The sequence below is a fragment of the Apium graveolens genome, chromosome 6 (genome assembly GCF_009905375.1).
Source record: "Apium graveolens cultivar Ventura chromosome 6, ASM990537v1, whole genome shotgun sequence".
NCBI lineage: Eukaryota > Viridiplantae > Streptophyta > Magnoliopsida > Apiales > Apiaceae > Apium > Apium graveolens.
Genome location: NC_133652.1, coordinates 260,290,301 through 260,315,593, shown reverse-complemented (window position 1 = coordinate 260,315,593; position 25,293 = coordinate 260,290,301). Strand labels below are relative to the sequence as shown.

At 40.7% G+C, this 25,293-nt stretch overlaps 2 protein-coding genes across 2 annotated transcripts; one reads left to right on the top strand and one right to left on the bottom strand.

Annotated features, from left to right (window-relative positions):
• Positions 1-12,075: 12,075 nt before the first annotated feature.
• On the top strand, positions 12,076-12,722 carry LOC141665942 (uncharacterized). The gene is made up of 2 exons (XM_074471928.1): positions 12,076-12,447; positions 12,552-12,722. Exons 1-2 carry the CDS (start codon positions 12,076-12,078, stop codon positions 12,720-12,722), a joined length of 543 nt encoding a protein of 180 aa, XP_074328029.1.
• Positions 12,723-16,099: 3,377 nt separating this feature from the next.
• Positions 16,100-17,435, bottom strand: LOC141667414 (fasciclin-like arabinogalactan protein 4). The gene has a single exon (XM_074473906.1). The coding sequence runs from the start codon at positions 17,331-17,333 to the stop codon at positions 16,119-16,121; it is 1,215 nt and encodes a 404-aa protein (XP_074330007.1). The 5' UTR covers positions 17,334-17,435; the 3' UTR covers positions 16,100-16,118.
• Positions 17,436-25,293: the final 7,858 nt, after the last annotated feature.

The following is a 25,293-nucleotide window of genomic DNA, read 5'->3' as shown; positions in this document are numbered from 1 at the left end:
TACGGATCAGTGTTCTCTTGTAAACGAATCTGTTCAGTATGTGAATAATTATCAGCAATAACAGCAGCCTGTGCCAGCGACCTATCATCCTAACAACAGAAATCATCCAAATTTCAGCTGGGGGAATAATCAGAATGCTATTCAGCCACCATATCAGCAAGGAGTGAGTAAACAGTTTAACCCACCTGGATTCCAGCAACCACAGCAGTATGCTACAAGGCAATCATATCCTCAACAGGGAAGTGCAGCTGCACCTACTAGTGCTGATTTTGAGGAACTTAAGCTGTTGTGCAAGAGTCAGGCGGTTTCTATCAAGACCTTGGAAAATCAAATTGGTCAATTAGCCAATGCAGTGCTCAATCGTCAACCTGGCACTCTTCCCAGTGACACGGAAGTACCAGGCAGGAAGGAAGCTAAAGAGCAAGTCAAGGCTATTACCTTAAGGTCTGGAAAAGTAGCTAATGCTAAAAAGGCAAAAGAAGTAGAAGCTAAAATTAGAGGTGAAGAATCTAAGCAAAAGGAGAAAGCGGCGGAACCAAGGAAGACTACTGTTGAACACACTCTGCCTGAGGCTAATACAGGGGAGAAACAGCTCTATCCTCCACCACCTTTCCTAAGAGATTGCAGCAACAAAAGCTGGATAGACAGTTCGGGAAGTTTCTGGAGGTGTTCAAGAAACTTCACATCAATATACCTTTCGCTGAAGCTCTTGAACAAATGCCTAGTTATGCGAAGTTTATGAAGACTATTCTTTCAAGGAAGGTGAAACTGGATGACCTTGAAACCGTTGCTCTCACGGAAGAATGCAGCGCTGTTCTGCAACAAAAGTTACCACCAAAACTGAAAGATCCAGGAAGCTTCACCATTCCTTGCACAATTGGCAATCTGACGTTTGACAAGTGCCTTTGTGATTTGGGAGCAAGCATTAATCTGATGCCGTTGTCGATCTTTAAAAAGCTGGATCTGCCTGATCCAAAACCCACATACATGTCGCTACAATTGGCTGACCGTTCCATTACTTACCCAAGGGGCATAGTTGAGGATGTGCTTGTCAAGGTGGATAAGCTCTTCTTTCCAGCAGATTTTGTTATTCTGGATTTTGAGGAAGATAAGAAGATTCTCATAATCTTGGGAAGGCCTTTCTTGGCTACTGGCCGTACCTTGATAGATGTGCAAAAAGGTGAACTTACTATGCGGGTCCAAGATCAGGATGTGACCTTCAACGTATTCAAGGCAATGAAATTCCCTACAGAAGATGAGGAGTGCTTAAAAGTGGATGTGATTGATTCTGCGGTTACTTCGGAACTCGATCACATGCTAATGTCTGATGCATTGGAAAAGGCCTTAGTGGGGGATTTTGACAGCGATGATGAAGATAGCAACGAGCAATTACAATATCTGAACGCTTCTCCCTGCAAGCGAAAGCTGGACATACCATTTGAATCTCTTGGTACTTCTGACCTCAAGAACGCTGAAGGGAAGCTCAAACCATCAATAGAGGAAGCACCTACCTTGGAGCTCAAGCCATTACCTGAACACTTGAGGTATGCTTTTTTAGGTGATTCATCTACGTTACCTGTTATTATTTCATCTGACCTTTCAGGTAGTGAGGAAGACAAGCTCTTAAGGATTTTGAGAGAATTCAAATCGGCTATTGGATGGACCATAGCAGACATCAAGGGGATAAGTCCTTCATATTGTATGCATAAAATTCTGCTAGAGGAAGGTAGTAAGCCAACTGTGGAACAACAGCGAAGACTGAATCCCATCGTGAAGGAGGTGGTGAAGAAAGAAATTCTGAAATGGCTAGATGCAGGCATCATTTATCCTATTTCTGACAGCTCGTGGGTGAGCCCCGTACAATGTGTACCTAAGAAGGGAGGTATCACTGTGGTCGCAAATGAAAAGAATGAGCTCATCCCTACTCGAACAGTTACAGGATGGAGAGTATGCATGGATTATAGAAAATTGAACAAAGCCACAAGGAAGGATCACTTCCCTCTTCCATTTATTGATCAGATGCTTGACAGATTGGCGGGTCATGAGTATTTTTGTCTTCTGGATGGTTATTTCGGGTATAATCAGATTTGTATTGCACCAGAGGATCAGGAAAAGACTACCTTCACTTGTCCATTTGGCACATTTGCTTTTCGCAGAGTTTCGTTTGGGTTATGTGGCGCCCCGGCCACTTTTCAGAGATGTATGATGGCTATATTCTCTGACATGATTGGAAATAACGTCGAAGTGTTCATGGATGACTTCTCCGTCTTTGGACACTCATATGATGAATGTTTGAATAATCTGCGCGCCGTACTCAAAAGATGCGTGGAAACTAATTTGATGCTTAATTGGGAGAAATGTTATTTTATGGTGCGTGAAGGCATTATCCTTGGGCATAAGGTCTCTAGCAAGGGTCTGGAGGTGGACAAGGCCAAGGTGGGAGTCATTGAAAATCTTCCCCCACCTAATTCTGTGAAAGGAATCTGTAATTTTCTTGGTCATGCGGGTTTTTATCGGCGATTCATCAAGGACTTTTCAAAGATATCTAAGCCTTTGTGCAATTTGCTTGAGAAAGATGTGCCTTTTAAATTTGATGATGAATGTTTGGCAGCATTCGAAACTCTCAAGGAGAGTTTGATCACGGCACCAGTCATTACAGCACCAGATTGGACAGAACCATTTGAGATGATGTGTGATGCGAGTGATTATGCGATAGGTGCAGTTCTGGGACAGCGCAAGAAAAATCTCTTCCATGTGGTCTACTATGCGAGTAAGACTTTAAATGGTGCCCAATTGAACTACACCACTACTGAGACGGAGCTTTTGGCTATAGTCTTTGGCTTTGAGAAATTTCGATCTTATCTGCTTGGTACGAAAGTAACAGTATTCACTGATCATGCAGCTATTCGCTATCTGGTTTCTAAGAAGGATTCGAAGCCGAGACTCATTCGTTGGGTGCTTTTACTTCAGGAATTTGAGTTAGAGATCAAAGATAGAAAAGGTACTGAGAATCAAGTAGCTGACCATCTCTCTAGGTTGGAGAATCCCGATTCTACTTCACAAGATAGGACGTTAATCAATGAATCTTTTCCGGATGAGCAGTTGTTTGCAATTCAGGAGGAAGAACCATGGTTTGCAGATATTGTAAACTATCTCGTCAGCAATATAATGCCTCTTAATTTGACATCCGCTCAAAAGAAGAAGTTTCTGCATGAGGTGAAGTGGTATATGTGGGATGAACCATATTTGTTTAGACAGGGAGCTGACCAGATCATCAGGAGATGTATCCCGTTCTGTGAGACGGAGGGGATATTACGAGACTGCCATTCCACGGTTTATGGGGGACACTATGGAGGTGAGAAGACGGCAGCTCGTATTCTGCAAGCAGGTTTTTTCTGGCCTACTTTGTTCAAGGATGCTCATCAGTTTGTTTTAAGGTGTGATCGTTGCCAAAGAGTGGGAAATTTGTCAAGGAAGGATGAAATGCCATTAAATGTGATGCTTGAAGTCGAGGTCTTTGATGTATGGGGAATCGATTTCATGGGGCCTTTTATCTCGTCTTGCAATAATCAGTACATCTTGCTGGCAGTCGATTATGTCTCAAAATGGGTCGAAGTTAAAGCTTTACCGACAAATGATGCAAAGGCAGTACTAAATTTTCTTCATAAGCAAATTTTCACAAGGTTTGGAACACCTCGGGTAATCATAAGTGATGAAGGATCGCATTTTTGCAACCGTAAGTTCACTTCTATGATGCAGCGTTATAATGTGAATCATCGAGTAGCTACTGCCTATCATCCGCAAACAAATGGTCAAGCGGAAGTGTCTAACAGAGAGATAAAGCGCATTCTAGAGAAGGTTGTTTGTCCGTCAAGGAAGGATTGGTCTTTAAAGCTCGATGAAGCTGTTTGGGCTTACAGAACAGCATACAAAACTCCACTTGGGATGTCACCGTTTCAGTTGATGTACGGTAAGGGATGTCATCTACCGGCGGAGCTTGAGCATAAGGCCTACTAGGCATTGAAGAAGTTGAACCTGGATTTAGATGCAGCTGGTAAGAAAAGAATGCTTCAGCTTAATGAACTGGATGAATTTCGACTTCAAGCATACGAAAATAACAAAATGTATAAGGAAAAGGTGAAGAGGTGGCACGATAGGAAGCTACATCCAAAGTTATTTGTGCCAGGGCAACAAGTTCTCTTATTCAACTCTCGGCTCTGACTTTTTCCTGGGAAGTTGAAATCAAGGTGGTCTGGACCTTTTATTGTCAAAACTGTGTTTCCACATGGAGCGGTGGAAATTTTTGAGAATGATTCGGACCAAGCATTCAAGGTTAACGGTCAGCGGTTGAAGCACTACTATGGGGACATGGCAAACCGAGAGGTGGTTAGTGCCATTTTGTTGACTACTTGAGAAAGGTACGGAACGTCAAGCTAATGACGAAAAAAAGCACTGCGTGGGAGGCAACCAATGAATTGTTGTTACAGGAACCCTTAGAAGTTAATAACCTATCCAAAAACACAAAAAAATCAGAAAACAGGGGCTGAAAAAAAAAATTCCAGAGACCCTCTGCGCGCCCGCGCAGCTATGCTGAGCGGCCGCGCAGGGGTCGAGTTCCAGAAAATTTTTTACAGTTCAGAAAAAAAAAAAAAAAAAAAAACAAAAACACAAAAACAGTTTTAGCCCATAAACCCACGAATTGTTCCCACTACCCCATCATTTTATCCCTTAATTCCCAAACCCTAATCTAATCCACACCCTATATATACATACACCTATCCTACATATCTCCCACAAAACTTCCTACACTTAAACCCCCTCACAAACATCAAAAATCAGTTCTTACATACTTCTATTCATGAATCAATGGCACCCAAGAGAGCACGCACTATTGACAGCAGCAGCACAGTTCCTACTGCTGATTCATCGAGGGGTACTGCTGCAAGGCCTCGGTTAACTGACAGAGCTGCGGAGGAGGAGTACACTAGACTGTTGGGGAAGCCGATTCTGAAGGAGAGGGGGTTTTTACCATCAGGGAGGGATGGTGAGTTGTTGCCCATGATTGCAGAGAAGGGGTAGATAGCTTTTTGTGAGTCACCCGAAGCAGTACCGATGAGCGTTGTTCGCGAGTTCTACGCGAACGCGAAGGCTGAAAAGAATGGGTTTTCTGTAGTCCGTGGGCTGACGGTTGATTATCATCCGGCGGCGATTCGCCGTGTGATTGGACAGCGAGAGAGGAAGCCCGAGGAGGAGAACTGGAATGAAAAGACTGCTGAGGATTTTGACTTGGATTTGATTTGTGCGACTCTCTGTCGACCGGGCACAGTTTGGACCCGCAGTCCAGGCAATAATGAGTATCATCACTTTTTGGCGATCGCCATGAACAGGTATGCCCGTGCATGGAATGCATTTATATGTGCTAATATTTTGCCTTCTTCACATGCACACGAGGTCACAGTTGAGAGAGCACAGTTGTTATGGGGAATTCTGCATGATGAGTACTATGTGGACCTTGGTGAGTTTATCTACCAAGGAATTCTGAAGTTTTTGAGGGGAGCAAAGCATATGAACATCCCTTATGTATCCACGGTTACGAAGCTATGCCGAGCAGTGGGAGTGAACTGGCCGGCTCATGAGCAGTTGCAGTTGCCAGCAGCTCCGATTGATTCTGGCACTCTGAATGGGATGCAGGAGTGGACCGGTGGTGAGCCTGAGGAACATGGGCTGGGTTATCGTCTTCCAGGAGGGCGTCCAGCACGAGGTGCTACTATGGCTAGGCCAGGGCGTGGTGAGGCTGGTTCTTCGAGAGCTCAGGAGGGTGCTGGGATGGGTGATGCCCAGTATAGGAGGCTTTCACGGCGGATGGATGCCATGTATGAGACGCAGAGCAGGTTTGCTCAGGAGCTCACCCTTACGTTAGGGACTGCTTTTCGAGGCCTTGGAGCTGATATCCAGTGGCCAGTTATTGGTGAGGACTCTGCATACCCACCGCCTGATACTCCACCCACTGAGGGTGATGATGATGATGACTCCGAGTAGGTATACCCTGTGTTCCTTTCTACTACTTTCATTGAGGACAGTGAAGATTTTTAGTTTGGGGGTGGTAGTTAAGGAATATTGTGTGTGTGTCATTTAGTTGCATATTCATGATAGTTTAGTTCATATAGTTGCATAATTTATGCCATTTAGTTTTTTTTTATGAATGTCATGTAGCTCATGCATTTACCATGATCCCTTTTGCAATAAGTTATCGACTGAATTGTGATATTGATGCGAGTGTAGTGATAGCATTAAAGTGATATTAAGTTGTGTAGGTTGATATGCATGCTAGAAATAATTGTAAGTCCACTAAGTCTTAAAGAATGCGTAAGGGCTAGATTGTTGTTATGATTTGGTTGTTTTCAAGGTCAATCTACTTATTATGCTTAGAATTCGATTATAGGTTCTTAGTGATAAAGACATGAAAAAAGAAAAAATTTTGGAGAAAAAAATACGGAAGTTGTTGCTAGTTGTGGCTAGGCGTCAAATGGCTAGTAGCCGGCTCGCATATGTTGCGAGTAGTCTAGGGTTGAGCAAGATGGAGCGAAACGCACTTGCTCAGAAGTTATTAAAAAAAAAATTGCATAATTGATCAAGAGTGGGCTCTTTGGTATTCGAGTTATTAAGTTCTTAGGGGACTTTGTGCCTAGTGACCTAAGGCTTTTAGAGTCTAGGATCCGCTAACCTAACGCTCGTTACATGGATACCATTGTATAAGTCTTTTGTGGACCTCACTCATTGCACGGTCAAATAAGCATTTGAGTTGTAAATAAAAAGCACGATTCCGTAGTAAGCTCCAGAGTTCTTGTAGTGTTGTATATCACTTTGTGCCTAGAATTTTTATTCTTTGTATAATCGTAGGATTGCCTTGAGGATAGTCTAGTCACAGTAATTGGTCTAGTTCCGAAGCATATCTGTTAAGCATTTGCACACACCACGTTTCTGGCTGTATGTCCGTTTGCATGAGTTTATTGATCTTTAGTTGTCTAACTGCATTCGTTGAGATGTGACAATTTGGTTGGTTAATTGTAGTAAGGGGGATCGTTGCATTTTTATATAGATTGCATTCAAGCATATTTTTATTTGTTTTTGAGTCTGTGACGCTTGAGGACAAGCATCGATTTAAGTTTGGGGGTGTGATAAGTGGCATTTTATACCACTTAGAACGTCTTAAAATGGCTTAAATTGGTGTCTTGAAATCAAGTATTTTGTGTATTTGATGCGTTTTTCTAGTGTTTATGCATTTCAGGGTATTAGTTGCATTTCGGGGGAGGAATCATCAAGAATAAGCCTTGGCATGTGTTCACCATTGCGAGAGGAAAGGAATGGGCAGATTACGGCGAAGAAACGGAGCAAACTTGGATTTTTTCCAGTAGAGGCCTGCGCGCCCGCGCAGCTATGCTGAGCGGCCGCGCAGTAACCTGCGCGCCCGCGCAGCTATGCTGAGCGGCCGCGCAGGGTCGGGAATTTTGCTGAATTATTTTAGACTTCTACTTCTGTTTGGCTTCCAACTTCTATGTAATCTGAGTTTCATGGGACTATTATATAAGTAGATTTGAGACGTTTTCACAGGGGGGATTAAGAAAAAAAAGAAGAAGAAGAAGATTGTGTTTTACGCAAGAAGCGAAGGAGATAAGGAAGAAGACCGATTTAGCACACCGCAACGAAGAGGAAGCATATTTTCTTGTGATTCTTGTTTCGTTGTAACGTTGGATGCTAGTTTTCTTACTTTGACTTATTTACTCTTGTGACGTACTCTGTTTTAATATAATTAGTTTAATTATTATTTTCTTGTGTTTGTTTATCATGATTTCATATGAACCCATGATGGCGATAAGTTCTATTATGGGCTAATCGTGATCATGGGTTTGCAACGGATTTATTATGGAATTCTTTAGTTAATTGTTTAATACTTTAGTGTGTGATGATTGCTTGATATCTAGTATTGGTTGTGCGTATTCGTCTTATGTGCGTCGCGAACATATAAGATAGGGTGTTAATCTCTTGTGAAGCGACGGTGGATCTTGAGATTTAGAACTTGCCATGCTAGCATAGGTTCATGTACGTTGTGCATGATTAGTGGGTAACTCTAACAGTTTTATTTGCCCTATGTAATCAAAAAGGAATAACTTGTGCTTAAATCGTTGTGTTGTCAATTTCTGTAGACATATAGGAACTCAACATAATTGATGACTATTCAACTTCTATCTTAATTGTGGATGCTTGGTGGAATGGTATTAGTACAATGAAAGTTGGCTTTTATCAGTTTCGTGTTATTCAATTAATATCATCACTGTCACATGTTAAAGGTAATAACAATGGCTATAGAAGGAAGTAATAATGAAGTTGTGATCTCATGAGTGTTTTATTATTGATAAATTGAAGTGTTAGTTAAGTGGTTAATTAAGTAGTTAATTATAGTTAATATTTAATCAACAATTTTAAGTGTTATTATCTTAACATTGAGAAGTAATCATACATTGGTGAGTGAGTTTAATTAGACAATAATTTAGTCTGAGTCTCTGAGGGAACGAACTAGAAAGTATTCTATATTACTTGCGAACGCGTATACTTGCGTGAATATTAGCGCGTGTTTTCGCCCTAACACCAGCCGGATATCGTAACACTACTAGCGATCTCCGTTTCCATGGAAGTTCAGATCCTGTGGAATTCTTGGGCAGATTCAATATAGAGATGGACGTGTATCAAGTTCCAGACTTGGCTCGATGTCGGCTCTTGGCGGCGACTTTTAGGGAGAGCGCCCAGCAGTGGTTTTAAAATCTCAGACCGGGAGTGATCACTTTCTGGGACCAAATGAAGACTCTGTTCTTGACCAAGTTCCAAGCCACTGTGAGATATGCTCCATCTGTCATAACTCTTGCCAACGTTAAGCAAAGGGAAAATGAAAGCTTGACATCCTACTTTAAAAGGTTCAACGCTGAGTCCACCAGCGTAAGAGGTGTTTCGGACGAAGCTTCAAAGAGTTTTTTTATAGCATGGTTGAGGGTCGCTCCGATTTCTGGAAGCATTTGCAGGGAAAAGACCCGGCTACTCTAGCGGATGTCTTTGCTTTGGCGGAATCATTTAAGGCCATAGAACAATCTCTGATAAAGGTACAACCGACTTCGCAAACAAGTCAGAGAGGCAGAGCAAGGAAGAGAGACAGATCTCCAAGCCCAAGATACCGAAGGAGTAGTCGAAGCCCGAATCGAGTAAATGCTACGACTACAAGGAAAGAATGGAGCCCTCCCTCGAGCTATGACAACAGAATGGGCAGATACACGCCTTTGGTCGCGTCTATTGAACACATCTTTGAGGTAAACAAAAATAGAGGGCTATTTAGAAAACCTGAGGCTCTGTCATCTTAGCAAAGGAAAGATAAGAAGAAATATTGTGAATACCATGAGTCATCCGGACACAACACACATGAGTGTCGGCAACTAAAGGATGAGATCGAAGCCCTTATAAAGAAGGATATCTTGGCAAATTGGTGGTGAAGGAAGTAAAGAGGCATAAGGATGGCGCCGACAGAATAAAGGAAGAAGGAGGACAAGCCCCTCGGGGGTCGAATAACGAAACTCTGGAAGAAAATAAGTTTGTCAGGGATGGCAGCATCCGAATAATCTACGGAGGAGATCCTGGGATGGAATGCAGTAACAGAGCCTTGGCAAGGTATGCAAGGGAAGCCCGGTTCAGACCTCTAACCGACAATCATAGGGTGAAAACTCGGCAACCAAAGTATTTAAGGTTGAGTCCATGGACATCACCTTCAGGGAAGCAGATGCCCGATGGGTACATCACCCTTACAATGATGCACTGGTCATTTCTATCCAGATCGGGACCAAGAATATCCATAGAGCCTTCGTAGACAATGGAAGCTCGACAAACATCCTCTACTACAGCACCATTAAGAAGATGGGGCTACCTCATCGGGATATGTCGGGAGAAGATTCTCGGGTCAATGGTTTCTCTGGCGCAGGAGTTAAAGTTATGAGATCAATTATCGTGTACTTTGGGGGAAAGTCCGTTGTCCGTCACAAAGATGCTCGAGTTCAAGGTTCTAAATCAGGAGTCATCCCACAACGTGTTGCTAGGACGACCTTTTCTTAGGGAAATGAGGGTCATCACTTTGATCCACCACCTTACCATCAAGTTTCCAACCCCAAATAGTGTGGGCAGCATAAAGGGCTCTCAATATGACTCTCGGGAATGTTACAAGCAAGCCATGAGGGGGTTTAGGAGAAATGATGCCCACAGCGAAGATGCGTCGGATGATGAGCGAGAGAAAAGCATCTAACAGCCGATCGAGGAAATTTGAGTCCATTCCTATGTCGATCAAAAAAACGAGCGCCCCTCTGAATTACCTCCAGCGATGTTGTTCTTAGAAGACACAATCAGGATTGAAATGTTGGAGGAAGAAGAGACCCCCAATGACATAGTCCAAGCAGGGGAACGACTCGAAGGAAGATTTGATATCTTACAGAGTCTTGGACAAGATGTGAATAAGGTAGATGCCCCTCTCCCTGAGGGCTTCCCCTAATCCTCTAGAAATTTAAAGGAAGTTGATGCCCCTATGACACAGGGCGCGCCTTCTATAGAAGTTGATGCTCCTCTTCAAGAGAATGCGCTTTCTCTACAAAATGATGAGGATCGTAATCAACTCGACTTAGATCTGTGGATACCAATACCAACGGAGAAGATGGGGCCAGTGGAAGACACAATTGAAATCCCTGTTAATGAAAAAGATCCAGGTAAAGTTCTGAGAATTGGATCTCAGTTGACTCCAAGATTGAAAGAAGGGCTTTCAATATTTCTCTTGGCAAACCTTGATGTATTTGCGTGGAATCATTCGGATATGGTGGGGATTGACCGGAAGTTATGTGCCATCGTTTGAACATTGATCCTAAGCATAAGGGGATCCGGAAAAAGCGGAGGGACGTAAGTGGAGAAAGGGATGTAGCCTTGGCAGAAGAGGTAGATAGACTCTTGGATTTTGGATTAATCAGGGAATTGTTTTACCCCGATTGGTTTGAAAATCCGGTGTTAGTGAAAAAACCTAACGGTAAGTGGAGAACATGTGTGGATTTCACCGATCCGAACAAAGCGTGTCCGAAGGATAGCTTCCCTTTACCAAGAATTGACCAGTTGGTCGATGCTACGGGAGGACAAACTTATCAAATCCCCATGTACGAGCCTGACTAAGAGCACACCTCTTTTATTACTGATAGAGGACTCTATTGCTACATTGGGATGCCGTTTGGTCTAATCAATGTTGGGGCCACTTATCAAAGATTAGTGAACAAAATGTTTAAGAGGCAAATCGGGAAGACGATGGAGGTGTACGTAGATGATATGCTTGTAAAATCTAAGAGGGCGGAAGATCACATAACAGACTTGTCTGAGATGTTCCATATTTTGAGAAAATATAGGATGAAGCTGAATCCTCAGAAATGTATATTTGGCGTGGAATCAGGAAAATTCTTGGGATTCATGGTTAACCACCGAGGGATTGAAGCGAACCCGGTGAAAATCAAAGCTCTGTTGGACATGAAATCTCCCACTAGTGTTAAGCAAGTGCAAAGCCTGACGGGAAGGATTGTGGCTTTGAATTAATTTGTTTTAAAGTTTTCAGATAGATGCAAGGAATTCTTTAAGGCATTTATAAAAATGAGGAAGGATTTCGTGTGGACCCCGGATTGCGAAGAGGCTTTTTTGAAAATCAAGGAGCAGTTAGAAAATCCTCCTATGTTGGCTAAGCCAGAAGATGGGGAAACTTTAATTCTTTACTTGACAGACTCAGAATATCCCGTCAGCGCGGTGTTGGTGAAAGAGGAAGGGAGTCACCAATCGCCCGTGTACTATATGAGCAAAAGGTTGCTAGATGCAGAGACTAGATATACCAGCATGGAGAAACTGGTGTGCGCCCTTATCCTTATGGCACGAAAATTAAGGCCATACTTCTAAGCTCACCGAATAGAGGTCCGCATCGCTTATCCTCTCCGGCATATTCTACATAAACCAGAATCCTCAGAAAGAATGCTAAAATGGGTAATAGAGTTGGGACAATTTGATTCAGAATATTGCCCTCGAACAGAAATAAAGGGACTAGCGTTGGCTGATTTCATACTTGAGTTTGACTCTAAAGTAGACAATAAGGCTACAGTGTTGGAAGAACCTTCCTCACAGGGGAATCCTCATGTTGACATGAGAGAAGAGTTCCCACACCCTTGGTGGGTCTTGCACGTCGACGGGGCCGTGAATAATAATGAAGCAGGAGTCGAGATTATTTTGGTCACCCCGGAAGGACATCGTTTGATGAGTGTCATTCATTTCAAGTTTTATGTCACTAACAACGATGCTGAGTATGAAGCATTAATTAATGGTTTGAAAATAGCTCTGGAAGTGGGGGTTGTGAAATCGCTCGGAGTGACTCAGAGTTAGTGGTAAACCAAGTCAACGGAGGTTTCCAAGCCCGAGAATCTCGGACAGAGTTATATATGAGATGTGTGCAGCGTCTACTGGAAAAGTTTGGAAGTGCCAGGCTAGAAGGTATACCGAGGGAAGAAAAGAGCAATGTGGATGCCTTGGCAAAGATGGGGTCGCAAATGGACAGTGTCCAACTTGGGAAAATTCCTTTGGGGATCCAAGAAATCCCAAGTATTCCAGAAGTAGGGGTGTTCTAGACACAGGAGATCCCATAAGAAAATTGGATGACCCCCATTCATAACTATATTCGAATGGGAGCTTTTCCAGAAGACAAGTTACAGGCTCGATGCCTTCGCTACCAGGCTGCGAAGTACGTTGAGTATGATGGGGTATTGTATAAGAGAGGTTTTAATCAACCACTGTTACGCTGTGTGGATCTGGAAGAAGGGAATTATATCCTTTGGGAAGTGCATGAAGAAATTTGTGGCAATCACTCGGGGGGTGGTTCGTTGCAATTGAAAGTCCTTAGACAAGGGTATTACGGGCCAACCATGAAAGAAGATGCTTTCAAGTTTGTTAGGGTATGTGATCGCTGCCAATGATTTGCAAATTATTCCAATACCCCGGAAACATCTATCACTTCGCTGGCGAGTCCTTGGCCTTTTGCCATGTGGGGCATTGATCTCATTGGAGAATTGCCTAAGGCCAAGGGGGGTGTGAAGTACGCAGTGGTGGCTGTTGATTATTTTTCAAAATGGGAGGAAGCTATGCCACTGGCCACAATCACGACAAAGAAAATCAAAGACTTTGTTTTCAACTCCATAGTCTGCAGGTTCGTAATCACATATAAACTTATCTCAGATAATGGAAAGCAGTTTGACAGTAAAGAGCTAAGGAAGCTTTGTGAAGACTTGAACATCAAGAAAGATTTTGCGGTGGTCTACCACCCTCAAAGCAATGGTCAGACAAAAGCCATAAACAAGATTATCAAACACACTTTAAAGGCTAAGCTGGAAGAAAAGAAGGAAGATTGGCCGAAGGAGATGCCCATGGTCCTTTGGTCTTACAACACGACTCCTAGATCGACCACGGGAGAGTCCCTTTTTTGCTGACGTAGGGGTATGAGGCTATGATTTCCGTAGAAGTAAGAGTCGGATCTCTACGAAGGGATTTGTTTGTTGAGGAAGATGCAGAAGTTAACCAAAGGCTCCACTTGAATTTGCTGGACGAAGCCAGAATGAACTCTCAGCTGAAGCTTGTTGCATATCAGCAGAGAATTGCAAGGTATTTTAATAAGAAGGTGAAGTCTGTGTCCTACAAGGTGGGAGATCTTGTGTTGCGAAAAGTCATGCCAAATACCAGAATAGCTCAGCATGGGGTGCTTGGAGCTACCTGGGAGGGACTATACAAGGTCAAGGCTATATTCTGGAAGGGAACCTATCGCTTGGAAGATTTGGATGGCAAGCTTATTGCCCGGGCTTGGAATGCACAGCACTTACGGAAATATTATCAGTAGAGTGTGGCTTTGGCCCCCTCCTTTCTATGATTAATTCCTATGTAATAGGCAAGTAGCAAATAAATTCCTCCTAGCCTAGAGGGTAGTATACATGACTACGAACCTTGGAGCTAGCAGAAGGATAAAATTTTCAAATAATTTCCCCACAGAGCATAGTAGTCATGGGACTGGTGTAAATTTTACACTAGAGCGCATTATTAATAAAAAGAAAAAGTTGATTCAAATTGCTTTATTTGCTTGGCATATAAACTGTAAGAGAAAGTTAGGGCGCGCCCTAATAACAAAGTCCCTTCATAATACAGAAAAAGTTATTTGTGATTCACCAACAAAAGATATCCATGATATGATATGACAGCAAAATTCCATTATTGTACTAAGGAATATGCCCTCTAAATTAGAAGTTGTAAGAAAATCTGTTAAAAACCAGAGGCGCGCCCTATGGTAAGGCGCGCCCAATTGGGGAAATATTATGTTCTAAGTTAACCCGTGATCGAGATGCAGAGACGCGCCTTCAGGAAAGAACGCGCCATAAACTTTTGTATACTTATAAAATCTTAGCAAGAATAAAAGTATAAGATTATCTGGAAAAAACTAAGACAAAGGCCTCTATAAAAAAAGGCGCGCCCTAACGGTGGAAGCGCCTTAACAAATTTTATCCTTAAAAAATTACCATACGAGAATATTTACTTTTAAGGTGTGACTTACCCCTTATGGCGCACCATATACTAGGTACTTGGAAACTTTTTCGCAGAAAATCTGCTCTTATATGCATACTGAAAGGAATGAAACCTTATGATTGTCATAGTGCCAATTAAAGAGTAGCAAAACATATAATCATACAACTTTCCACCACATTAAAAGAGGGCCGGCACCTCAACGTATTTAGAAAACCAGGATTAAAAGACAAGACCAAACAAGAAGGTAAGGGCGCGCCCGCGACATTCTCAGTTGGGGGAATAGACTAAATAGGAATTATAGGGTCGACTTCAGGCGCGTCCTTAGAGGCCTCATCAGTGGGCGCGTCTTCAGCTTCTTCCTCCTCCAGCCCAAACTCTACCCTTCTTGCTCTGATCTCTGCATCATACTCCTTTTTAAACTCCACCATCTCGGCCAGTGTCTCTTCCCCAAACTTCTCAAAAGTGTAATCAAGATCGTTAGCCACAAAACCAATCCTATAGAAGTGAAAGCCATTGACAAAGGCTTCATCAGTGATATCCCTCTTCTCCACAGGCCACCCATTCTTTTGCTGCTCTTCAAGGTACTCAATCCTCGGGTTGGCTCCTCCCAGCTCAGTGGGAAGAAAGGTAGCCTTCTTATTGGCAATCTCTAGTTGGAAGGTCAGATTAGCCACCTCATCTTTGAGGAAGGAGATTTCAGAGTCTTTGGCTTTGATATCCTTGGCGTGGAGGGAATCTTTATCCTCCAAAGTATTCTGTAAAATATTGTTGTCACCCTGCAGCCTTTTATGGCGCGCGCCCTCTCCTCTAGAAGTTTATCCACCACTTGGTTGGAGTAAATGAATAATTGGCATGAGGCTTTGATAGAAGCCCTGGTGGCATCTTCCAAGCTCATGGCTTGCCACTGCTCCACCTCCTCATCTGTAATATGAAGGGAGCCTAGTGGCCCTAGACAATTCAAGGCAGTAGAAGAGCCTGAAGGCGCGCCATCTGTCCTTGGCCTCTTGGGCGCGTCCTGTTTCTCTGTCAGATCAATAATGGGCCTTTTCGGGACAGGGATAGGCTGAGGAACAGGGACTGAAATAGGGGTAGATGTTTGAGTTTTGGAAAAATCTTTTGTTGTACACAACAACATGCATTTTCTGAATCAAATACAATCAATAGGCCTGAGCCCTGACTCCAAAACCTCTCCCCCGAGTATGGTAAGAAACGAGTGGTGCCAGTAAAAAAAGAAGAAAATTTACCAACTGTACCATAGAATTCTTCCCTTTATTCAGTAAATAATAATCAATAGTTCTATATTAGTTTAAAAAATATTCAATTTTATTAATTTAATAAATCCATATCCATATATATAAATTTCATATTACATAAGATACAATCATACAGAAGCTAAATCTAAACAAAACTCCTAACAAAAAATAAAAAATTATACAACAGATTAGGAAAGTAACTCCATTTTATACCATCACATAAAATAATACTGATATACAATACATCCCAACAATGTACCTTCCCAACCCTACACGCCTAGTTGCATCCGAGCCATCCACCGCTGACAATTGACTCGGCGATTCAAACTCCGTCTTCGTCTCTGGCGGCACCACTGCCCCTGGCTGCGCACTAAGCAATGGTGTGGTCATTTTTATCGGAGTATCTCCGAAAATTTCCTTAGGCAATAAAACCGAATTAATCCCAAATATCGCAATTGGCTTTTCATCAAACACAGTTTGGGTCACCGAAGCTTGGATCAAACCCGAATTAATCGCAACCGACCCGTTAACCCGGGAAATATTTAACGTATAATCTCCCGCAGTGGCTAATTCAGTGGCTAGTGTCGGCTGAGCCGGGTTCACTATCAACTCAAGTGAACCGAGCGTGTAATATGAATGTAACACATGGTACTTCAACAGAACCGCTTTTTTATCCGCGGTTAGAGATTGTATTTTTACAGTGGGTAGTAGATCGGCGAATGAGTCGTCGGTGGGGATGAAAAGTGTGATTCCGGCGCCTTTTTCGTCGGATTCTAGCTGATCAGAGACTCCGGAAGCTTCTAACAGCGACGCGGCTACATTAAAATCATGACCGTCAATTAACGCCTTGGTGATGTTGAGACCTAATGGCGGTTGTGATTCCGAAGCCATTATATCCACAGTAGGGGGAATCATCATTGCATTAACTATAAAAATGCTAACATTGTACGGAATAGATTTAACACAGGAAGTGACTGTGATGTTACTCGCTTCGTTATCGGAAGGAGCTATGTTAATCAAATTGGTGTTAATGTCATGGGTTATGTTAACGGAAGCGGGAACGGAGTTGGATTGGGTGGTAAGGAGAGTGCTGATTAGACGGCCGGAGGGAGGGAGATGACGGAGATCTGAAGGAGAGAGATATTGGTGGAGTACGTGGTATCGGAGAATGTCGGCGATGTTAGTAGGAGGGGAAGAGAGGAGAGAGTTAGGGAGAGCAAGGAGGGAGAGAGATGTGACGGTGGAGAGATCGTCGTAGACGGCGGTGGAGAGGAGGAGAGATGAGAAGAGGGAGAGATCTGGGTAGGGAGAGAGGATGGCGGTGAGGTTGAGGGAGAGAGATGGGGTGGGAGTGGTGGTGGAGAGGAGGACGATGAAGAGGAGTGTAGGGGTAGAATGGGAATAAAGGGATTTTATTACCATTGTTGTCAGAAAGAGAGAGGTAAAGATAGATTTGTGTTTGGAGAGAGAGTGAAGAGGTGAGGAAAGAGTGTGAGAGAATGGACTAGATTTACATTTAGCAATTCTGAATGCTGATGTTAATGCGTACTTGCAACGCGTTGTGCAGCACGGGTGGGTCTTTTGATTCGTTTTGTCCATTTGAAAATATTATTGAAATTTAAGAATATTTTTGTGTATTTCGATGTATTGCTTTCATTTTCTTTGTGGAATATCAGATGTTTTCAAATTTGAAAATTGACATTATTTGATGAATAAATCTGATAAATTAATCAAAATCTTAATTGAAAATAAATTAAATATTTAAATAATAATATATGACTAGCATGAGTGCCTATGCAAAATACGGGTCACATTATATTTCATATACTTATTTATTTATGTATTGTGTTATGGCCAAAATTTGGATTAAGTATTGTTCGTATCAAAATCAGGTCAATTGGTCCAAATTGGATATTTATGCCTAAAATTAGGAAAAAGATAAGGCAAATCTTTAACTATGGAGGAAGTAGGCGCGCCCTACAGATACAGGGAGGCGCACTCTTATGAGTACAAAAAGATCAATACTTAACGATTTAAAGAAACAAGGCGCGCCCTCATGTATGTAGGAGGCGCGCCCTATTACAAATTTGAAAAGGGAACTTGAGTAATTCCCTGAGTTAGCCCCCCTCTTATGGAAGGTCTTAGGGCGCGTCCTAAGTAGAAGAGATGACCTGCATGAAATTTTACCATTGTAGCTTGGACGAGTTCTATGGATGATTCAAGGAGTAAGGAGATTATTATTACTAACCTGTTTGCTGCAGGTGCTCTATTGGAGAACTCATTCATGTAATGCAACCACATGAAGGCGGTGTCCATAGTCAGAGACCTCCAGGGGTATGTCTGAACAGAAGACCTCCTCCTATAGTCAATGAGTGTCCTCATTGGGGATGTGGGGTAAAATCTGGTGTGTGCTTTGAAAACTCTGATTCTGTAGTCAACGGGTGTCCTCGTTGGGAGACTTTGGAGTTTCTTGCACTTTGCACCCAAAAACTTGTGATCACTTGTCCTGCAATCCGGTAGGGGCTCTTTATCCGGGGGCAATGATGCGTCCAACATTTGGGGTGAACCACGGTTGTACCTGTGTCCACGGATTAGATAAACAGCTGGTAGCGGAGGGTGTAACAACCTCCAAACCCGGGTCAGAAGTTTGGGGGTCCACAACACATACACATTATATTTAAACCTGTTTATGAATATAAGAATATATAGGTATGTAATGACCCTACTTACCATAATCTACGAATCGATGCAGTTTAAAGTATGTCCACAAGCCACGATCTTATTTATTATACAAACGTACCAAAACCCAGTTTATTTATCTTACATTGGAAGTTTCAACTTTATTACAAACTATAAACACAACCAAGCCAAACATCTGCTAGTCTATTCCAATTCAACCTGGATACCTAGATCGCACACTTGTCTGGGGATCCTCGCTACCACCAGTTTCCTTTTTCACTGGAAAAGAATATAAACAGTTTTGCAAGAGTGAGCTAACTAGCTCAGTAAGTCACAAAGACAATAATTGAGATTAACAATGATCAATTGAAATGATATAAGGAATCAGGTTTACTGATAAGTAATGATTATAATTGGATATTCATTTTCATTTAAAAACCAAGGTTAGACTGTTGATCAGTCACACACTAACCCCGAGCAAGGCTCCCAGCTTTGCTCTATATACTGGATCCAAGGCACGCATTGGCCTATTATGACCACAAATTTGGTCCGACCACGAATCTGGTCCATATTTAAAAACAATCCAATTCTAGAATCACAATGTAATAAGCAATGTAACTCAACAGTTGAATCATAAACAACATTTACTTTGAAATGTAGGATGATTTGTAATCTCATGAAATAACCAGGATATCATGAAGGTTGTGTTTCAATTAAAGAAAGAATCAGAAAACAGAAGACCCAAGGGTTCAAGAGTTACAACAGTTGGTCTTCTGTTATACAAGATATAAGGGTTAGTATGATAAGTAATTTTGTATCAGGATTCAGTATGTGGTAGGCATGTATCTGTGGAATACTATTGTATAGGTGTGGTTTGTATATGTGAATTCAACAATCAACGGTTTATGAAGAAACAGGCTTATGGCTCGAGATCAATAAGAATCAGGGTTTGGGTTATGTACTTCAAAGTACTTGCAATATAGAATAATAACCGTTTAAAGTAACTGTGACATAGTGAAAAGTGTTCCAAAATACTTGCAATATAATCAAGAGGAAAAGAAACACTTGCCTTATCGATTCGCTTTTACTTTACTAGCACTTATCAATTGATTCCCACCCACTAACTACATGTTTTCCCTTTCTACGTCTCACTTCCTCTGTTAAACATTACACATACACATCAACACTATTTCTCAACTCATTCTTTTTGATACAAGCTTTTATCTACCCTTCGTTTCACCCAAATCCGATGTACGGATTAAAAGTTACAGCAGGAACAGTCAAACAATGCACGTACAATCATATTACGCATCAATCAGATCACATATAACACGTAACACGTAAGATATTTAATTAAAATAATTAATCAAAGAAGATTCGGGTTAAAATGATGTTCCAGGTATTTATTACGAATTTTTAAATATTTTTCAGAATTTAAACGGGACTCCGAATCATTTTATAATTAAATAATAGGGTTCGAACACCCGAATCTGGCTTTAAAATAGTCTTATAATAATTATCAAGCCTTGAAAATAATTTAAAATAATATTTTAAAGCTCAAAATTATTTTTCGGGATTTTTAAATCATTTTTAAATAATTAAATCCAATTAAATAATTAATTAAAATTAATTAATAAGTAATTAAATTAATTAATAAATTAATATTTAAATTAATTGACTAATTAAATAATTAATTATTAACTAAAATTAATTAATTAATTAATTAAGATTTATTTAGAATTAACAATAATTTTTTCTGAATTAAATATAGATTTTTATAATTAAAAATGAATTTTCAGAATTAAAATAAAATTTTAAAACAATTTTTTGAATTAAAAGAATTCAGAAACAATAACTATATTTGGAATTAGGATTGCACAGGATCAAAACCGGGTTGGATTCTAAGAAAAACAGGTCACAAGGAACCAGGTCGGGTCAGCCAAGAACAAGTCGCCGGAATCTGGGCTGCCCAGAAACCGGTGACTTTTTCGGCGAGCCCCGACTTCCGGCCATGCCTTGTACTCCACCAAATCCAACCGTTTTGATGCGGTTTTCGCTCCTTTCTCGATCCCAGATAACTCAGAAACACATTGGTACCGAAATCGAACTTCAATCCTTCGTGTTTTACAGGTTCCGATCAAAAAACCATTGTTGCTGGCGAAAAACTTCAATTTTCCGGCCATCTCATTCGGGCTTCCAACTCAACAACTCTATATATGAATCGAATCGTTTTTAAACGATCTACTCATTGGTACCGGTCAATCGAACCCAGGTTTACCAGATTAGAAGTTCCCAATTATTAATCAAGAACATTCAAACATTCAAATCCTAATTTATTAATTTGAAGATCAAACTTAAATTTAACCATGTTACTGAACTCCAAATTTAACATATAATATACCAAATTGACCAGGAAAAAATAATCTACACGATTATGCCATCAAATCATATCAAAAACATCAAGAACAAAAATTCATATTTTAATCCATAATTAATTTGAATTAAAATAATTAAATCAGAAAAATACCTTGATTTCTGGGTAAAAACTGATGATTGATTATGATTCTATATTTCGAGAGCTTCGTTTTGATATATCGCACGCTTGAATCGGAGTTCGGTAACGCCTTCGTTTGTGCGTTTGATTCTTAGGAACGTATCGGTTTCTAGGGTTTTTCTCTGTATTTACTGTATTTTTACTGGTTGTAAATGAATAAACGAATAAAATGAAATAAGAAATATGCTATTTATATTTACGAAATATTGGTTCATTCTGGATCATTTTGGATCATTAAATTAGTTACTTAGCCACTTAGTAACTGTAAAAACGATCCGATTTAATACTTGTATCGGATAATTATCCCAACCGGACTTTTTATAAAACACTTTATACGAAAATAATGTAATATTATCCCGTCTTTCGAGAATACGGGTTTTGTTGATTCACCGAAATGATTATTGTATCAAAAATCTTGCGTCGGGCCGCGCACGGGTCAAACCGTAATCCGGATCGAAAAAGTCAAAACATGGAAAATGTCCGGAACGATCATATTAGGTTAGAAAGGAGTTTTCGGAAGAGTTTCGGGTTGTAAAAATGTAAAAACGGTTGAGGTTGGGCGATTCCCGGCTTTATAAAATAATTTTGTAATTATTCAGAAAATAATTAATAAATTCATAAATCAATATAAAATCATATAATACTCCAAAAATTACCAGAAAAATTCCTTAATTATCTATATTTTATTCTGGACATAATAAAATTAACACACTCACATTTTATCACATATATACAATCAGCAGATAATTCACCAAAATTCACGTAATAATTACATAAAAATCATTTATTGATAAAATAATTACACGCGATATCCCGGATATATTACATCCTCCACCCCTTAAAAGGATTCTGTCCTCAGAATCTCATAAGTAAACAAGTGAGGGTATTTTTCTCGCATATCACTTTCTAGTTTCCAGGTTGACTCTTCAACCTTTGGGTTTCTCCACAATACTTTTACTTACTTTACAACTTTATTCCTTAATATATTTTCTCTCTTTTCTAGAATCTCTATCGGATTCTCTACATATGATAAATCTGCCTGAAGTTCTACCGGCTCATACTCAATTACATGCTTAGAATCTGGATTATATTTTTTAAGCATTGATATGTGAAAAATATTATGAATATGCTCCATGTGTGGGGGTAATGCCAATTCGTAAGCTACCTTGCCGACATGTTTTAGAATTTCAAAAGGTCCAACGTATCTAGGATTCAGCTTTCCTTTATTTCCGAATCTAGTCAATCCTTTCCACGGTGTCACTTTTAATAACACTAGATCTCCGTCTTCAAATTCCATATCCTTTCGGGTTTGATCTGCATACTTCCTTTGACGATCCTATGTTGCAATTAGCCTTTTCTGGATGACTTCCACAACCTCTTTTATCTGCTGCACCAATTCAGGTCCAAGTATTTTACGCTCTCCGACTTCGTCCCAATATACTGGTGATCGACATTTGCGTCCATAAAGAGCTTCATAGGGAGGCATTCTGATACTGGCGTGATAACTGTTATTGTAAGCAAATTCTACTAAGGTAAATGCTCGTCCCAACTGCCTTTGAAATCAATGGCACAAACACGTAACATATCTTCAATTGTTTGGATCGTTCTCTCGCTTTGGCCGTCTGTCTGCGGATGATAAGCCGTCCTCATGTTCAACCTGGTTCCCAAGCATTCTTGAAAACTTCTCCAAAATCTCAAATTGAATCGTGGATCTCGATCAGATACAATAAACACAGGGACTCTGTGACGAACTACTATTTTCTTCAAATACATGTGGACCAACTTATCCAGTGAAAATCTTTCATTGATAGACAAGAAATGCGTTGATTTGGTTAGTCTGTCCACTATAACCCAAATAACATCGTGGTTCGCTTTTGTCCTCGGTAAGCCCAACTATAAAATCCATAGCAATGTGCTCCCACTTCCACTCTGGAATCTCTAGTGGCTGTAATAATCCACTCGGTCTCTGGTGCTCCGCCTTAACTCTCTGACACGTGTAACATTTGTTAACCCATTCCGCAATCTCCTTCTTCATGTCTGGCCACCAATAATTTGCTTCTAAATCTCTGTACATCTTGGTACTTCCCGAATGAATGGAATACCTTGAATTGTGAGCTTCGTGTAGGATTTCATTCTTCAGTTCTGCCACTGGTGGTATCCAAATTCTGCATGAAAATCTAAAAATACCCTGAGCGTCCTTCTGGGTGCATAACTCGTCTCCAACCAACCGATTGATATCCTGATCCATTATTTCCTCTTGGAACTTTCTTATCTTCTTTAACAATTCTGGTTGGAAAGTCATACTATACATTTTTACTTCATCAGGTTTGCAAATTCTGACTTACAAATCCAATTTCTGAAATTCCCTGTGTAATTCTTTAGGTATCGTCAACATGTTCAATCTTTCTTTTCTGCTTAATGCATCTGCCACCACATTCTCCTTTCCTGGATGATAGTTAATCGTGCAATCATAGTCCTTAATCAATTCCAACCATCTTCTTTGTCTCATGTTGAGCTCTTTTTGCGTAAATATGTACTTCAAACTTTTGTGATCAGTGTAGATCTCACACTTTTCTCCATATAAGTAATGTCTCTAAATCTTCAAGGCGAATACTATTGCCGCTAGTTCCAAGTCATGAGTAGGATACTTCTACTCATGAGGTTTCAGTTGTCTCGACGCATATGCAATAACTTTATCATGCTGCATCAAAACACTACCTAATCCCTTATGAGAAGCATCACTATAAATAACAAAATTCCCTTGATCATCTGGAAGTGACAAAACAGGTGTCGTGATCAGTCTCTTCTTTAATTCTTGAAAACTTTCTTCGCATTTCTCGTTCCATAACTTCTCACTTTTCCTTGTAAGCTTTGTCAAAGGTGTCGCAATCTTTGAGAAATATTGAACAAATCGTCGATAATATACTGCTAATCCCAAGAAACTTCTCACTTCCGTTGGTGTTTTAGGCCTTTCCCACTTCGTAATAGCTTCAATCTTCGCTGGGTCCACTTTGATTCCTTTATAACTCACTACATGCCCTAAGAATTGAACTTCTTGTAACTAGAATTCACACAAACTTGGCATACAACTTCTTCTTCTTCAAAATCTCCAAAGTCGTCCTTAGATGTTCTGCGTGATCTTCCGTTGACTTGGAGTAGATCAAAATATCATCGATGAACATAATTACAAACTTGTCCAAATATTTCTTCAAAATTCTGTTCATCAAGTCCATAAATGTTGCTGGGGCATTGGTCAACCCAAAAGACATCACTAAGAATTCATAATGACCATACCTTGTTCTGAAAGCTGTTTTTGGTATATCTTCAGGTTTGATCTTTAATTGATGATATCCAGATCTTAAATCAATCTTAGAAAAATATTTGGCTCCTTTCAGTTGGTCAAACAAATCGTCAATTCGAGGTAATGGATATTTGTTCTTGATCGTAAGCTTATTAAGTTCTCGATAGTCGATGCATAGCCTCATGCTTCCGTCTTTCTTCTTAACAAATAATACCGGTGCACCCCATGGGGATACACTGGGTCGAATCACTCCTTTCTCCAACAGTTCTTGCAATTGCTTTGCCAATTCCTTCATTTTAACAGGCGCCATTCGATACGGGGCCTTAGATACTGGTTCCGTTCCAGGTGCTAAGTCGATTGCAAATTCAATTTCTTTATCTAGAGGAAGTCCTGGTAGTTCGTCTGGAAATACGTCTGGAAATTCATTTACCACAGGAATATCTTCCAGTTTTACTTGTTCTTGACTTTTGTCTACCACGTAGGCGATGAAATGCTCGCATCCTTGTCGTAATAGTTTCTTAGCTTGAATCATCGTCAAGAACTTCTTCGCTTATCTTTGGCCTCTAAATGTCACCGCTTTCTCGTATGGTGTCTTCAGTATTACTTTCTTATTATGACAGTCTATCTGAGCATCGTGCTTGAATAGCCAATCCATTCCTAAAATAACGTCAAACTCTCCTAACTTAAATGGTATCAAGTCAGCATCAAACTTATGGCCAGTAATCTCAATCTCACAGTTTTTGCACGTTCACAGATACATGTTCCTGATTTGCTAATTCTGCCGTCATAAGCTCACTTAACAATTCAATTGGGAAATTTAACTTATCAACAAAATCTTGAGAAATAAA